Raw genomic sequence first — 17,518 nt, forward strand, 5'->3', positions numbered from 1 at the left:
GATTCTGGAATGCGAGGGCTTGTTTACTTTCCTAATTTTTGTTTTTATGTTGGTGTAGAGATGGTACAAGACGATTGGTGAGTGATTTTAAGGAGTGTCAAATAACTGGCTTCGTAAACAAACCAACATAAAGCGTACGGTACACATTAAATGAAGCTTGAACTATGAGGAAACGTTGTGGAAGGTTGATGCTGGAAACAGAAAACACAAATACAGTTTTATGTAAATGTTTTATTGAACACTTGCGTTACAAATAACTCCATGAAATATTCCTAATCTAATGAGTATTGCTGCATTATCACAGATTTGTACATAACACACAACATATTTCATGATAATGTAACGCCTTGTACAATCGATACTTTACATGAAGGGAACATCCTACTTTTTTTTATATTTTTGTGCATTTGCTCCAAGTTTTTTTTTTAATAAAATGTAACAAAAATTCACAGCGATATTTATAAATGAACTTAACTCTTTGTTTCTTCTATATTTTTTTCGGCGACCGAATCGTGTTTGATACGACGCGCCGTTTTGTTGTTACATGAACACATTGTTAAGACATAAATGTCGTCACAAGTCCGTGTACTTTGCTAGTGTCGTCAGTAAGTGGTTCTCGTAGTCATACGGTAGTCCGAAAAACATTGCTAGGTCGTCATACTACAACAGAATCAGTCTCAATACAAAAACAAGATTCATACAATCCCTCACACATTACCACTTCAAAACTTCCTGTTACACATTATGGATCTCGTAAATCTTAAATGCTGTGCAAAGAACGGAATCTCTACTCTAAGGTTCTGTTAAAATAAATGACTATGCAACTCCTTCGAAAGAGACATGTACAAAACACTAATTCAAACACCTAAGTTTCAATGTAAAACCATTCAAACTCAGTGTTACTATAGCCTAGCTGCTGCAAGTAAATAATGGTGATCTCGAGAGATTATCCACAAGAATTCACGGCACACAGATTCTTCTTCAATAAAAACACTTTACCTGATAAACGTCCACAGGCTGTACAGGCATTATGTTACATCAGGCCCTGTGACCACACAGTATCTACAAAGTCTACGAAAGGACCGTAAGATAATTTCACTATATTTCGTAGATACCGCATTGTTAATATTAGCATTACATAGTTTAGAATGAAAGTTCTATTTCTTAGATAGATATGTAGGTTTTATAAGGGGAAAATAAAAAGATCTGGCAAAAAAGTAACAAAAGGATTAAGTGAGCGAGTTACTTTTCCAGTCTCTTTCTCGAGAGCCTGAGCTGTACAGAAAGGGAAGTGTAGGAGAAGAAACAGTTAAGAGCACCTGGACAAATATACACAGTAATTACGACACAACCAGCGCATACGTAATAGATACGAGCGTAGTGATAAGTATTTTTTGCAGAACCCAGAAGAAAATAAACACAGAGAGAAGAGAACAACACTTCATGTCACTATATCTCGTTTCTTAGTGTTATCAAACGTCCACTGACACAAACTTGATCTCACATTGGTCCCTGAGAAGATCAGGTGGAAATAAATGAAAGAATAGGGTTATAAATTGTATTTTAGTATTCCAGGGTATTATGTAGTGGTCGAACGGATTTTCATGGCACATACCAAAATTTCATTCCTATACGCACAGGTCATCTTCTGCGGAGCTGAGGATGGGGTAGCAACGAGTTTTCGGTTCGATTCACTGTACGGGAGTACATCGCTGCATTTACACTTAAGATTGTCCTACCGAAATCGAGACGAAACATTTGGTTTCTGAAGAAATTTCATTCGATCACAGCGCAATAGCCTGAAAACTTGCTTAATTGCAGAACAGAGTTAGTTAGTGCGTTAATTTTGTGAGAGTGTTGACTTTTCACCGGCGCTTCTGCGTGTCTATGATGTAGCCGAACTTGTGCGAGTTCTCTGGCGGCAGGTACTTGCGCACCACCAACCTCGGACCCGAGCCGACGCCGGCGACTATCCTGGAGACGGGCGACTGCGCCAGCGCCGCCGCGGCAGGCGTCTGCGGTTGCACAGTGGCGGCAGCCCCAGCCGGCGCGTGCGCCGTAGCCGCCGCAGCAGTGACGTCGGCGGCGCCGCTGTCTTCGACGCCGGTCACGACGAAGCCTTCGGCGCCGTGCGACTTGTACCGGAAGGTCCGCTTCGCGCCGCCGGGCGTCCTGTACGAGTAACTGCCGCGGACGTTGCCCCTGGCGTCGGCGCTCTCCGTCTTGCTGCTGCTGTCCGTCTCGTAGCTGTACGAGTAGCTCGCGTCGCCCCCGGCCTCGGCGGCGTCTCCTCCCGAAGCAGACGCGCGGGCGTCGGCCGCCTCCGGAGCGGTTTCGACTGGCAGACCGGCGCCCGGCACCGGCGCCAGAGGCTGCGGCAGGTGCGCGCCTTTGGCGACGAAGCCCTTCCCGGCGCCCGCCTCGTACTCGACGCTGCGCCGCTGGCCGTCGTCCTTGGCCACGAACGAGAACCTGCCCCTCACGTTGTTGTGGGCGTCGGCCGTCTCTTCCCTGCTCTGGTCCGGAGTGCTGTACGAGAAGCTGTAGCCTCCTGCGCCGGCGCCGCTCTGCGACGAATACGGCGCCGCCGCCTGTGCTGCCGCCTCTTCGGCCGCTCCAGAATACGCCAGCGGGCCTGCTGCCGCTCCACTTCCCGGGAGGTGCGAACCCCTCGCGACGAAGCCCGTCGTCGCTCCGGCCTCGTATTCCACTGTCCGGCTCTTGCTGTCGTCCTTGGCCACGAAGGAGTAGCTCCCGCGGACGTTGTTGCCAGCGTCTGCCGACTCCTGCCTGCTGTGGTCACCCGTGCTATACGAGAACGAGTATGACCCGTCAGAAGCGGTGGCGCCACCGCCGTGCGCAGAGTGCGCTTCGCTACCTGGCGACGACGCAGGTGAGACGCTGGCGACTGACGGTAGGTGAGCCCCACGTGCCAGGAACCCAGTCGCGGCTCCAGCGCTGTAGTCTACGTGGCGGGCCTTTCCGTCGTCCTTGGCCGTAAACGAGTAGCTTCCCCGGACGTTCCCGGCCGCGTCACCCTGCTCGTCCCTGCTCTGGTCGTCAGTAGAGTAGCTGAACGAGTAGCCGGAAGGTGCCGCCGGGGAGCAGCTGGCGCAGTACGTCGTCGCAGCGTCGCCGACAGACGGCGGCACCGGAAGGTGCGCTCCCTTGGCGATGAAACCCTTCTCGGCACCAGCTTCGTAGTCGACGTGCCGCGAGACACCGTCGGTAGCCACGAAAGAGAAGCGACCGCGTACGTTCCCCGCTGCGTCGGAGGACTCCTGCCTCGAGTGCGTGCCGGCGTCGTAGGAGAACTCGTACGAGGCGTCACCCGGCGCCTCCGCTTCAGCTACGTCGGCAGCCTCTGCTCCGGTGGAAGAGTACGAGGAAACGACCGCGGGAGCCGCAGCGGAAGGCAGCGGCGGCGCTACGGGCAGGTGATCGCCGGACGCCACGAAACCTGTGGCGGCGCCGGCGCTGTATTCCACCTTCCTGGTGACGCCGTCATCCTTACTCCTGAAGGAATAGCTGCCGCGGACGTTGTTCTCGGCGTCGGCCGTCTCCTGCCTGCTCTGCTCGTCGGTGCTGAAGGAGAACGAGTAGGAGCCGTCGGGATGGACTGCGCTCTTGACGTCTGCCGGGGGCCCGCTGTACGGGGCTGGCGCTACTGGAGCCGAGTAGGCGACCACCGGGACGGCGGGCGCCGCGGGGACAAGGGGGACGGGGTAGCCCGCTATGGTGGCCAGCGTGGGCGCCACGGGAAGGTGGCTGCCCCGGGCTACGAAGCCCGTCTCGGCTCCCGCCTCGTAGTCGATCCTGCGCGTCGCGGCTTCCCCCTTGGCGCGGAACGTGTAGCTGCCGCGCACCTTGTTGGCGGCGTCGGCCGCTTCTTGCCGGCTGTGGTCGTCCGCGCTGTAGCTGAAGCTGTAGCCGCCGGTTCCAGCCGACGAGCCGACGACGCCGGAGGCTGCTGGGCTGCCGCTCTCCGCCTCATCGGACTTGGCCGCTCCTGACGTCACCACGAATCTAAATCCGAAGACACGTATAAGCAACGTAGACAAAATGGAGCACGTAACAAGTTCTGAAAATTACCATTTTTTTATTCTCTGTTGTACACAAAAGTTAATTTGGAGAACATGCGCAACTGAGGATCATATCCACTGAGTTAAAACAGCGGCTTCAATTGTACACTACTGGCCATTAAAATTGCTACACCACGAAGATGACGTGCTACAGAAGTGAAGTTTAACCAACAGGAAGAAGATGCTGTGATATGCAAATGATTAGCTTTTCAGAGCATTCACACAAGACTGGCGACACCTACAACGTGCTGACATGAGGAAACTTTCCAACCGATTTCTCATACATAAACAGCAGTTGACCGGCGTTGCCTGGTGAAACGTTATTATCATGCCTCGTGTAAGGAGGAGAAATGCGCACCGTCACGTTTCCGACTTTGATAAAGGTCGGATTGTAGCCTTTCGCGATTGCGGTTTATCGTATCGTGACATTGCTGCTCGCGTTGGTCGAGATTCAATGACTGTTAGCAGAATTTGGAATCGGTGGGTTCAGGAGGGTAATACGGAACGCCGTGCTGGATCCCAACGGCCTCGGATCACTAGCAGTCGAGATGACACGCATCTTATCCGCATGGCTGTAACGGATCGTGCAGCCACGTCTCGATCCCTGAGTCAACAGATGGGGACGTTTGCAAAACAACAACCATCTGCACGACCGGTTCGACGGCGTTTACAGCAGCATGGACTATCAGCTCGGAGGCCATGGCTGCGGTTACCCTTGACGCTGCATCACAGACAGGTGCGCCTGCGATGGTGTACTCAACGACGAACTTTAGGTGCACGAATGGCAAAACGTCATTTTTTCGTATGAATCCAGGTTCTGTTACAGCATCGTGATGGTCGCATCCGTGTTTGGCGACATCACGATGAACACATATTGGAAACGTCTATTCGTCATCGCCATACTGGCGTATCACCCGGCGTGATGGTATGGGGTGCCATTGCTTACACGTTGCGGTCAACTCTTGTTCGCATTGACGGCACTTTGAACAGTGGATGTTACATTTCAGATGTCTTACGACTCCTGGCTCTACCCTTCATTCGATCCCTGTGAAACCCTCCATTTCGGCAGGATAATGCACGATCGCATGTTGCAGGTCCTGTACGGGTCTTTCTGTATACAGAAAATGTTCGACTGCTGCTCTGGCCAGCACATTCTCCAGATCTCTCACCAATTGAAAACGTCTGGTCAATGGTGGCCGAGCAACTGGCTCGTCACAATACGCCAGTCACTACTCTTGATGAACTGTGGTATCGTGTTGAAGCTGCATGGGCAGCTGTACAGGTACACGCCATCCAAGCTCTGCTTGACTCAATGTCCAGGCGTATCAAGGCCGTTAGTACGGCCAGAGAAGGTTGTTCTGGGTACTGATTTCTCAGGATCTAAGCACCCAAATTGCGTGAAAATGTAATCACATGTCAGTTCTAGTATAATATATTTGTCCAATGAATACCCGTATATCATCTGCATTTCTTCTTGGTGTAGCAATTTTAATGGCCAGTAGTGTAAATAATGTATCCTTTACTGCAGAACTAATATCGGAGGCTTGTAGCTCAGTCATCAGGTACCACCCAATAACTAACCAAGTCAGGCGTATGTTTCATCCCTTGTGACTGACTGTCCCACCTGTCATAAACTTATGACTTAACAAATAATTTAATGGCTCCTGATGATGAAGCTTTAAGCCTCCTAATCTAGTCATACATTAAAAGACACGTTACCTACAGTTGAAGCGAATTTTAATTCAATTAATACCCTAGCGGCATGAAAAAGAAGCAGTGACAGAGAAGGGAGTTACACGGGGTTCTGGCCTATTCCCGGTGTTATCTAGTCTGTACGTCGAACAAGCAGCGTACGAAACCAAAGGAAACCAAAATTTTGGAGTATAAATTGAACTTCAGAGACAAGACGGAGACAGGAAAGGACTTACACAAGCTACTGAACGAAACTGACAGTGTCTTGAAAGGGGCATGTAAGACGTACATCAATAAAAGCAAAAGAAGGATAATGGAATGTAGCTAAATTAAATCAGTTGATGCCGAGGGAATTAAATCAGGAAATGAGACACTTAAAGTAGTAGATGAGTGTGGTGTCACCGCCAGACACCACACTTGCTGGGTGGTAGCCTTTAAATCGGCCGCGGTCCGTTAGTATACGTCGGACCCGCGTGTCGCCACTATCAGTGATTGCAGACCGAGCGCCGCCACACGGCAGGTCTAGAGAGACTTCCTAGCACTCGCCCCAGTTGTACAGCCGACTTTGCTAGCGATGGTTCACTGACAAATTATGCTCTCATTTGCCGAGACGATAGCATAGCCTTCAGCTACGTCATTTGCTACGACCTAGCAAGGCGCCAGTACCATTTGCTATTTATCTTGTGATGCAAGTACCGCCAGACCGATGTTCACCAATTATGGATTAAAGTTAAGTATTCCAGAAGCTACGTACCTTTTTTGCTAGTCTCTATTCCTTTAACTGTTCCAGACCTCACGCCAGCCTGCGTGAGCTTAAACGCGTGGCTTTCGGCTTCCTCAGAGTGGCTTGGTTGTCTTGCCAAGTCACAACAATAAGTTTTGTTGTTTGGGCAGTAAAATAACTGATGACGGTCAGAGTAGAGAGCGCATAGAATGTGGACTGACAATGGCAAGAAAAGCGTTTCTCGAGAAAAGGAACTTGTTAATATCAAATATATATTTAAGTGCTAGGAAATAGGAAGTCTTTTCTGAATGCATTTGTCTGCATTGTAGCCATGTATGGATGTGAACCACGGGCGATAAACAATCCAGACAAGAAGAAATTGGTAGCTTTTGAAGTTTGGTGCTGTAGAAGAATGCTGAAGATTAGATGGGTAGATCATATAACTAATGAGGAGATAGTGAATAGAACTGAGGAGAAAAGAACTTGCACAACTCGACTCGAAGAAGGGATCGGTCGATAGGATGCATCCTGAGACATCACTGGATCACCAGTCTAGTATTGGAAGTGAGGGGGGGGGGCGGACGTAGAAGGAGACCAAGAGATGAATATAGTAAGCAGATTCAGAGGGAGTATGTTGCAGTAATTATTCACAGGTGAAGAGGTTTCTACAGGATAGAGTAGCATGGAGACATGCATGAAACCAGTCTTCAGACTACAACAACAAATAGAACACTCAAATCTGTTGATCACAGTTGGTGGACCTCGTAATCTCGTCAAAATGTCTGAAACGATTGAAAAATTTCACACACAATCGGGACTAAAAAGCAGAAAATAACTACTTAATAACATTGTCATAGCAAACTTCTTAAAAACGAACAAAAATTTAAAAATTACGACGTGTACAACTTTTCTTCCGCCGTTTGCCGATAGGTGGCGACAAAGGTAAGTATCGGTCGAAAGAAACAGATCACAGATGTCAGGCACTTAACTTGAACCTCGGTCAACATAACCTCGTTCAAACATTAGTCGATTTGTGTGTGCATCATAAAGTTGTTCTTGATTGAAAATGTCAGTTTACGAGACTAATTCTCGTCATTAGCGGGAGGCGTTATTGTTTTGTTTCAGTATGAAGAAAATAGTGGCTAGCCTCATCAAATGATCTCAAGTACTATGGTAAGAACGCTATTAGTGAAACAACCTGTCGTGTGTGGTTTCAACGGTTCTAGAACAGTGTTTTTAACGTATTGTCGTAGCCATTAACAATTTACAAACACCAATTTTCAGAACTACATTCACGGAAAAAATCGCAACATGAAAAATAATTAATGTAGAGGAAGGAAATTTTAATATATTTGTCTAAGTAATATATTTGAGTGATTAACGTGCATTATCACAGGTTAATGTAAGCGCGAGATAAGCCATTACAAATGTGAAATGCTGATACATTAATAACTTATTAGCGGCCAAAAGTTTGTATGCAAGCATGCAAACGTGCTTTCATTGAGTTACACAGGTGCCGGATGTCAGTTTGTGGGACCGAGTTTCATGCCGGTTACACTTGGTCGGTCAGTACAGAGACAGTCAGTGGTGTTTGTGGCTGACGCTGGGGTTGTTCGTCAGATGAAGTCCCAAACGTGCTCGATTAGAGACAGATCTTGTGATTGAGCAGGCCAAGGCTACATCTCGACACTCTGTAAAGCATGTTGGGTTACAACAGCGAGCGTTAACCTGTTGAAAACATGCTTTGGAATACTGTTCATGAATGGCAGCACAACTGGTCGAATCACCAAACAGACTTACAAATTTACAGTCAGGGTTCGCAGGATAATCACTAGAGCACTCCTACTGTCATACGAAATCCCATCTCAGACCATAACTCAGTGGTACGTCCAGTGTGGGTAGGACACTGACAGGTTGGTTGCAGGCCGTAACCGGTCTCCTTCTAACCAACACATTGGCACCGAAGCAGTACCTGCTTTCATCAGAAAATAGTGCAGACCTCCAGCATGCCCTCCAACGACTTCTTGCTTGACACCACTGAATTTTCAAATGGCTTTGGGTTAGGGTCTGTGGAATGCATGCCACTAGGCGTCTGGCCTGAGCTGTCCTTGAAGTAACCGATTTGTAACCGTTCGTTGTGCCACGTGGTGCCAACTGCTGCTCCGATTTCTGCTGCATATGCCGTTCGATCTGCCACAATCCCACAGCGAACAAGATGGTCTTCCCTCTCGGTAGTGTCACATGGCCGTACGGAACCCTGTATACTGGCGAACGTACATTATCGTGACCACCGCCGCCAGCAGTCATGCACAGTGGCTACATCCTACCAAGTCTGTTTGCAGTATCGCAGAAGGAACATACAGCTTCTCGTAACCTTGTTCAAAATCCGTAGCGAGGTTTTCGTGACGGCATTTTTGTCGCCTTAAAGGCATTATTGACTAACATCAGCTCACTTTGGTCAATCTCAACGGTAAGTAACTCTCAAGACCATTAAGACGAGTATTTAAAGCAAACCTGATATGCATTCTCATAGTGCCGCTATTAGTGCCACTCTTAACGGGACTGGCCGGCCGCAGTGGCCGTGCGGTTCTAGGAGCTTCAGTCTGGAACCGCGTGACCGCTACGGTCGCAGGTTCGAATCCTGCCTCGGGCATAGATGTGTGTGATGTCCTTAGGTTAGTTAGGTTTAAGTAGTTCTAAGTTCTAGGGGACTGATGACCTCAGATGTTAAGTCCCATAGCGCTCAGAGCCATTTGAACCATGTGAACTTAACGGGACTAGCGCGAAATCTGAATAGACATCATCTTCCAGATAAACACGCGTCCCTGCTTTCGTCTAAATCGCACAATTCGCTCTTGATACTGCGATTTTTCTGTATGGGATTTGGAATCTCTATTGGCCTAGGGGAAATTATTTTATATTTTTAGTTCGTTTTGAGCCGGCCGGGGTGGCCGACAGTTCTAGGCGCTACAGTCTGGAACCACGCGACCGCTACGGTCGCAGGTTCGAATCCTGCCTCGGGCATGGGTGTTTGTGATGTCCTTAGGTTAGTTAGGTTTAAGTAGCTCTAAGTTCTAGGGGACTGATGACCTCAGAAGTTAAGTCCCATAGTGCTCAGAGCCATTCGCACCATTTTTTTAGTCCGTTTTGAAAACGTGTTACATTAAAAAGCTCAGTAGTTCAATAATTTTTTATTTCTTGCATTTAGAGGAATCAAACATTTGACCTTTTTTTCAACTTTTCCCAAGCTTGTTCAGACAGCCTGAATTACAAGTGGAACAGATTTGAATTTGGATCTGTTTACGCTCAAAATAGATAGGTCTTGAAGAGAGGAACTTCTTGGCACTTCATTCACATAACCAGCAGGATCTGTTCGTGAAATATTTCAATTTTACCTCGGATCACTGCGCTGATTACTTTCAAGTGCTTTCTATTTTTTTTATTTTTTTGCAAACCTAGATCTCATTCTATTTAATTTAGTAGCATATTTGACCATTTCAGACTCTTAGTCTGACTATGAAAATTCTGACAGCGATGCCCTGTGTAATTTCTAGGGAGTGTTCTTTTCGTTGTGCTCAGACATTTGATCAAAAGAAGTGAAAGAAAGTTATGCAGAGTGAGCCAGAGAGGAAACGCTTACCAAGGAAAATCGCCAAACAACCGTCCGTTTCGAGAAGTTATTTTATTTTGACAACCAGTTTCGTCATCTCAATAATGCTATCTTCAGGCGCCATATGCACGTCATGCATAGACAACGAGATGTAACGATACTAGCATTGTATTATATTGTATGTTAACCGGGGACCTAGAAACGACGGAGAGGCTCCGTCCCCGCCCCAGCCACAGTGCTCCACAACCCCACGACGACTACCGCAGTTCACTTCACCCCTCCGCCGCCCCACACCGAACCTAGGGTTACTGTGCGGTTCGGCATCCGGTGGATCCCCCAGGGAACGTCTCACACCAGACGAGTGTAACCCCTATGTTTGCGTGGTAGAGTAATGGTGGTGTACGCGTACGTGGAGCACTTGTTTGCGCAGCAATCGCCGACATAGTGTAACTGAGGCGGAAAAAGGGGAACCAGCCCGCATTCGCCGAGGCAGATGGAAAACCACCTAAAAACCATCTACAGACAGGCCGGTTCACCGGACCTCGAGACAAATCCGCCGGGCGGATTCGTGCCGGGGACCAGGCGCTCCTTCCCTCCTGGAAAGCCGTGCGTTAGACCGCACGGCCAACCGGTCGGGCCAACGATGCCATTAGTATCTGAATGCTATGAATTCGTTACTCGAGCGTTTCCTTTTAAGACTTGACGACTAGTATCGATACATCTGATTGTCTATACATGAAATGCATACATGGCCTGAGGGTTGCATTATTGAGATGCGGAAACTGGTTGTCAGAATAAAATAAAATAACTTCCCAAAACGTATGTCTGTCCGGCGAGTTTCCCAGGTAAATATCTGACCAGCCTCAGTGGACCAACAGAGAGAGGAAACGAGTGACTCACCCGGTGCCCTCCCCCGCGACGTAGCCGAGCCCGTGGCTGCCGCCCCTGGGGCTGGAGTAGGAGTAGCGGCCGCGCACGTTGCCGCGCCGGTCGGCCGCCTCGGTGCGCTTGTACGAGTCCGTGTCGATGGAGAAGCTGTACGAGGCATCCGCGTTGGCGTCGTAGTCGGCGTCCACGTGGGCGGCGTCGCCTGGGCCGGCCGTGTCCAGCCGAGGCGTGGCGACTGCGGCGCCGCCCGCGGCCGATCCCGACACTGCACTGCCTGCAAACAAACAGCCGCGTTAGCTTGCGTGGTATGTAAGGCGTCTCGCACACTTGGAAAGCAGTCCAAATGTACTGGATAAAAAACACCTACTAAATACAAGCACGTAGCGCTTTCAAATGATAGAGCACAGCAATCAGTCGTCCTTTTCTTCCGGGTTTTATTCGGCAAATCTAGATTTCGGCTGGTGCCTAGCCAATTATCAATGCACCATTTTATAGTACCAATGCATGTTCAAATACGTCACTGTTCGGGCTTCTGTCACAGAAGCCCGAACCACACGGGACTGACGTATTAGAACATGTATTGGTACCATAAAATGGTGCATTGATAATTGGCTAGGCACCAGCCGAAATCTAGTTTTGCCGAATGAAATCTGCCAAGGGAAGACGACTGATTGCTGTGCTCTACCATTTCAAAGTCATATCACAGTCGCTGAGTGCACCAACGCTCCTAATGGAAGGTAAACTGATGTACGTAGGGTATTTCGAACACGGCCCTTACAAAGAAAGAAATGCACTGCTTACTATTATTGCGAAATTTTTATTACAACACCCGAAACTTCGGGAAAAATTGTTCAAATCCGAGGAGGACTCGCAAATTGAGGTTTCCGAACGAACTTTATTATATTCATCCCGGGAATCGAGAATTTCAAGCATTTTGGCCTGCTACCGATACCAATACTGGCATGATACTGGTCCCAGGAATTCCAAGACTGTTTCAAAATCACTGAAGGAGTTCTTGAGACAAGCCCGGGCATACTAAAAGAAGGAGGCAGTGGATTTCAGTATATATATTATGTAGAGAGAGACTATTTCAAAAAACACTTTTTATTTACTTAGTGAAATATGGCTAAAACTTACTTTTTATCTTTGCATGCAATAATGTAGGTTTTTGACCTGCTGTGAATGCAGAGTATGTTCACAGAGTAGGTTGTGACGTAGTTAGTTTAACAAGTATCAAATTTCTTACTTTACTTGTACTGTGAAACCTTATTTTTGGCAGAATTCATGAATCTAGGTCAAGGACAAAAAAAAAAATGTGTGTGTAAAATTTTATGGGACTTAACTGCTAAGGTCATCAGTCCCTAAGCTTACACACTACTTGACCTAAATCATCCGAAGGACAAACACACACACCCATGCCCGAGGGAGGACTCGAACCTCCGCCGGGACCAGCCTCACAGTCCATGACTGCAGCGCCTAAGACCGCTAGGCTAATCCCGCGCTGCGGTCAAGGACAAATACCCCATAGATTTCGATGAGTTATTTTCAAGTTTGAGAATGTGTGACACAAGTGGACGAATCTTTTCATTGCATGCACTTAAAAGCTTAAATTTTTTACGTAATCAAGGGACCGTATACCTTAGTATGTGATATTAATTTGAACTTGATAAGCCAATCGATTCGAGAGAAAGGAAGGGTCTTAACGAACGAACAGATAGGCAGACGGTCAAAAAGTGACCAAAAAATTCTTTTTCGTGTTATATGGTTACAAATTAACCGATTTCGGATATTTTAGTTTACTTACACTGTGAAACCCCGTTTATTACTAAATTTTGTGACTCTATGTTGGCGAGAGAGACCCTATAGCTTTTGATGAGTGAGTTTTCGAATAATAAAACATGTGACTTGAATATCGGTATCCTTTGATGGTATTGACGTAGAAACTTAAAATTTGTACAATGCCAAGGGAGCAGAGGTCTTAGAATGTGTCGTGAATTTGATCTTGGTACGTCTACCCGATCCTGACAAAAAGCGTTCTTACCAGTCGGAGAGAAATACAGACAGAAAGACAGACAGAAAGATAGACGGACAACAAAGCAATTCGGTTAGAGGTCCGTTTATACAGATTAAGGCATGAAACCCCAATAACCAAATTTTACTTGTTATCCGTATACAGTATAGTGGGAACAACACGTGAGAAAATTTGTAGACTGTTTGGGATATACAGGATGCCAAATTTAGTATACAATCTCGCCACCTCTGACAGCAACAATGGTTCTACACCGGCTGCGCAACGAGTCGAACTGAAATCAGAGGCGATCCACAGACTTGTGCCACTGTGGCAATGTAGATAGCCCGAAGCACATTTATGACACAGTTATGACACAGACAGGGCAAACAACAGCACTGATACAAAGGCAGAGGATATAATGAAAGACATAAATTTGTGCAGTATAGTACATAACGTAGCAAACAGAATATCAACACTTCAAATATTATGAGAATCGTGGCACACAAAACTTAGGAGATAAAAGACTAGGTGGGTTAGTTGACAGAGTAGTCTCATCAAGAAAGAATCACACAGAAATGCAGCCAAACGAAACAAGTGCCGGCGGTAGCCGCAAAAGCAATCACTGGCGGTGTTGTGCCTGAAAGGATTCTTACGGGTTTCGCTTACAAAGCGTGCGCGTTTACTCCGCCTGGTACTGTTGAGGATGCGGACTCCATTGTTGATGGACTCAGTTGTGAAGACGACTATCTGAAGAGTCTATAGCGGAATATTGTAATCTGCGCAGTTTAAACTTACAAATATATCTAGCAGATTTAAGTGTGCCTTAGTTTGGGAACACATAGTCTGATTTTTCACTGTATGGAAATATGTAGTTTCTTCAGTCATTATTATGAATCAGACTTTTAGAACAGAGCTGAAAAGATTTTGTGTGGACTGGAGCCTTCCCATGTCACATAAATTCGGTGTCGTTTTAGAGAAACCATGTGTGTCTCACGCTGCAGTAGTAGAAACAAATTGTATTCTTTAAGTACAATAGTTAAATCTGGAGTTGTGGTGACTCGAGTATTTCCAAGTCACACCAGAACGGCTGGCATGGTACGATCACCGCAGGTAGTTTATATGTAGTTGCGTTTATGATAGAGGAAACACTTAAGGTACTTCCGAGACCGTCGTGTACCATATGTACATACATCTCTTATCATAACTAGTTACGATGTTATATTTCTTTCGTTTTCAGTTTTTGAGTTAGAATTTCCTGTAATGACATACGGTAATGAAGAGTTTAGACTGAATGTTTCCTAGTAGAGAATTAGGATTAGTCTCCACGTGTCGATGCCCCTGGGAATGGGCAAGTCGGTCGTAACACCCAAATGAATAGCTATCGAGGCTAAGTAGACCGAGAGAGTGAAATTAATAAATAGTTATGAAGCAAAAATCTGCATCGCTACGTAACTATTGTTTCCATTACGCAGTGTTTACAAGCTGCTTTAAATGTTCTAGATAAAATAGCGTAGAAACGAGCTTGGAAGACAGGATGGTATATATCATTTCATGCTGTATCATCTGTATGCCAGAGTTCATCAACTGCGAGTGGTGGCGTGCCAACCTCTTGGCAACTGATGGCAAGATGTTTTCAATGGATAAAAGCTTTGGAGAACGTGCTGGCTAGGTCAGAAGTCAAACAGCCTCTGTACCGAGATCGTCCACCGTACTGGTAACATACGATGTGGCGTTATCTTGTTGAAAGATAGCGTCACGTAGACCTCGAAGATGCGGTCAAGCCACATGCCTAGAAACGTGAGAAATGTAATGTCCGCTGTCAAAATTATACGTATGTCGTAGGGGAGTGCGATCTGACGACTTTTGTTCCCCTCGGAGTCTCCACACACGTTCGCGTCCATCGTGCTTCTGCACGCAGAACTGGATGCTTCTGAATTAACGTGAAGTGATGTCTTTCAGTTGTATATCGATGGCAGTTAATGAAATGTAATCCCATTAACATTCTCGCTCGACAGGTTTACACCTTGCACGACAGACTTCCAGACGGATTAACTTTATGTTACAACGCTTTCGACCACTAGTAAGACTCCATCATAGAAGAAACTAACCGAATACGAAAGTCTCATACAGAAAGCGGGTGACGATGTCAGAAACCGGCTGAATTCGTGATCAGCAGTGTCGTATACCCCGAATGCATTAGATGAAACGGGTGCATGAAAATAATTTATTTTAACGATCTGGCAGCTTATGAGTGGCGAATCTCATTCCTTGGCTGGACGATCTGAGAAGCAGTAACGGAACCGGTCCTCTACGAAAGCAGAGAAGCTCTCTCGCGTGCTTGGTACACACCTACGGGTCAGAACCGGAATGTGCCGGAAGGCGTGCTCTCAGTGTGAAACGAGAATCTGGTCCCAGTCTTTCAGCATAAATTTTGCGGTTGATGGTAGTATGATGAAAGAAAAACTGTTGTATGTGTTCTATGTGTTCCTACAACGAACTCGACGCGATTCTTAGGGATACTTTGGTATTAAGACTTAAAGTGGCTGAAAAAAACGTTGTATATGGTAATATACACGGACCTACTATTTCAGAAACTTATCAAGAATTGTTTCGACCACTGTTACTACAAAGAGATGCACTTTTTTCCTTTATAGACGATAAGTGTATATTTTAACTACGAAGATCTTAGAACGTCTGTGTTAAATTTTATGTGACTGCTGCACATTTGCATTAGATTGCTCCTTGAAGGGAAGGTAAGTCAACTTTAGCAGTGAATTTTTCCGGAAAAAATAGCTGTGGAAGTTACTCAACATAAGACTGACGTCTCTACCGATGTACTAAATATACGAAGGACACTAGCATTTTGGAAGGTTTAGGTTTCATATACAGCTCATTTCCCTCATTCATTCGTTACAAATGTGTGTGAATTCCTAAGGGTCCAGACTGCCGAGGTCATCGGTCCCCAGGCTTACACACTACTTAAACTAACTTATGCTAAGAACAACACACACACTCATGCCCGAGGGAGGACTCAAACCTTCGACGGGAGGCCCATTTCAGTAATCATGGATCAGTGGAACGGACAACAGCGTGCGTTAGCCATAAAAATGTTTTATAAAACAATGATAGTTTGGTAGCGGCGTAGACAGAAATTCGACGTTTTTATAATTTCGGGCGTCATGATGACGTTCCGTCCAAATACGCGATTAAATGTTCGAGTAATAACTTTGAACAGAACGATAAAGAAGTGTGCGTTCTCCAGCGAACATTGATGTTGTACGCGAGTCTGTCGTATGGAGGCCACGGCGTTCAATTCGTAGCCAAGTAGCAGTGATTGGAACGTCCCGGGTAAGTGTTCGAAGAATTCTTCATCTTGATTTAAAATTTCATCCGTCCAAAATGCAGATGGTGCAACAGTTGAAGGCCAACGATTACCGATTGCGATTAGGACTCTGTCAACAAATGATAACAAAAATAAACAATAGCGATGAATTTCTAAACAGGTTATGGATGTCAGATGTGGCACAGTTTCATCCCACAAGTTATGTGAATGAACAGAACTACCGTTACTGGGCAAGCGCAAATCCTAATGACGTTCATGTGCGTCCTTTACGGCCGGCCGGAGTGACCAAGCGGTTCTAGGCGCTACAGTCTGGATCCGCGCGACCGCTACGGTCGCAGGTTCGAATCCTGCCTCGGGCATGGATGTGTGTGATGTCCTTAGGTTAGTTAGGTTTAAGTACTTCTATGTTCTAGCGGACTGATGACCTCAGAAGTTAAGTCCCATTGCGCTCAGAGCCATTTGAACCATTTTTTTGCGTTCTTTACACGCTAGTAAAGTGACACTATGCTGTGGTGTTTAATGACATAGGATTACCGCACGGTATTTTTTCGCAAATGAACAGAGAAACACAATAACTGTCAGTGCCGATCGTTACGTGGAGATGTTACGAACTCTCGTTACACCTGCATTAAACAACTTTCCAAACGTTCAAGAAGTCTGGTTTGAACAGGGCGGAGCGGCATCACACACTGCACGGTAATCAATGGCATATGCGCGAGAATTGTTTGGCAACCGTGTGTGATCTCGAGATTCGGCCCCCTATATAGCCAGATTTATCCGTTTGTGATTTTTTCATGTCGGGCTACACGACTCGACCAAGAACCCTGGCTGAGTTAAAACAGAGAATTCTGGATGCAATTCACAGTATCCCAGCTGAGATGCTGCAGCGGTTAATGAATAATCTCAACAGCAGATTTCACGATTGTATTCGTACAGGAAAAGAAAAATTGGGAATTTGTTGTAAGTTCTTATGAGACCAAACTGCTGAGGTCATCGGTGCTTAAGCATACACACTACTTAACCTAATTTAACTAACTTACGCTAAGGACAACACACACACCCATGCCCAAGGGAGGACTCGAACCTCCGACGGGGTTAGCCGCGCGGACTGTGGCAATGCGCCGAAGATCGCGCGGCTATACCCGCGGCATTCGTAGAGAACTACTCT

At 46.6% G+C, this 17,518-nt stretch overlaps 1 protein-coding gene across 1 annotated transcript in view; it reads right to left on the minus strand.

Annotated features, from left to right (window-relative positions):
• Window positions 1-211: 211 nt before the first annotated feature.
• The window catches only part of LOC124545431 (fibroin heavy chain-like), an 83,419-nt gene continuing 66,112 nt past the window's right edge, over window positions 212-17,518 (minus strand). The window contains exons 3-4 of the mRNA XM_047124350.1: window positions 11,009-11,270; window positions 212-4,026 (exon numbers count right to left, since the gene is read on the minus strand). Coding sequence (XP_046980306.1) covers window positions 1,866-4,026; window positions 11,009-11,270 — 2,423 coding nt within the window. The 3' untranslated portion in view covers window positions 212-1,865. The remainder of the gene's footprint in view (window positions 4,027-11,008; window positions 11,271-17,518) is intronic.

Source organism: Schistocerca americana, chromosome 8 (genome assembly GCF_021461395.2).
Source record: "Schistocerca americana isolate TAMUIC-IGC-003095 chromosome 8, iqSchAmer2.1, whole genome shotgun sequence".
In the NCBI taxonomy this organism is placed as follows: Eukaryota; Metazoa; Arthropoda; class Insecta; order Orthoptera; family Acrididae; genus Schistocerca; species Schistocerca americana.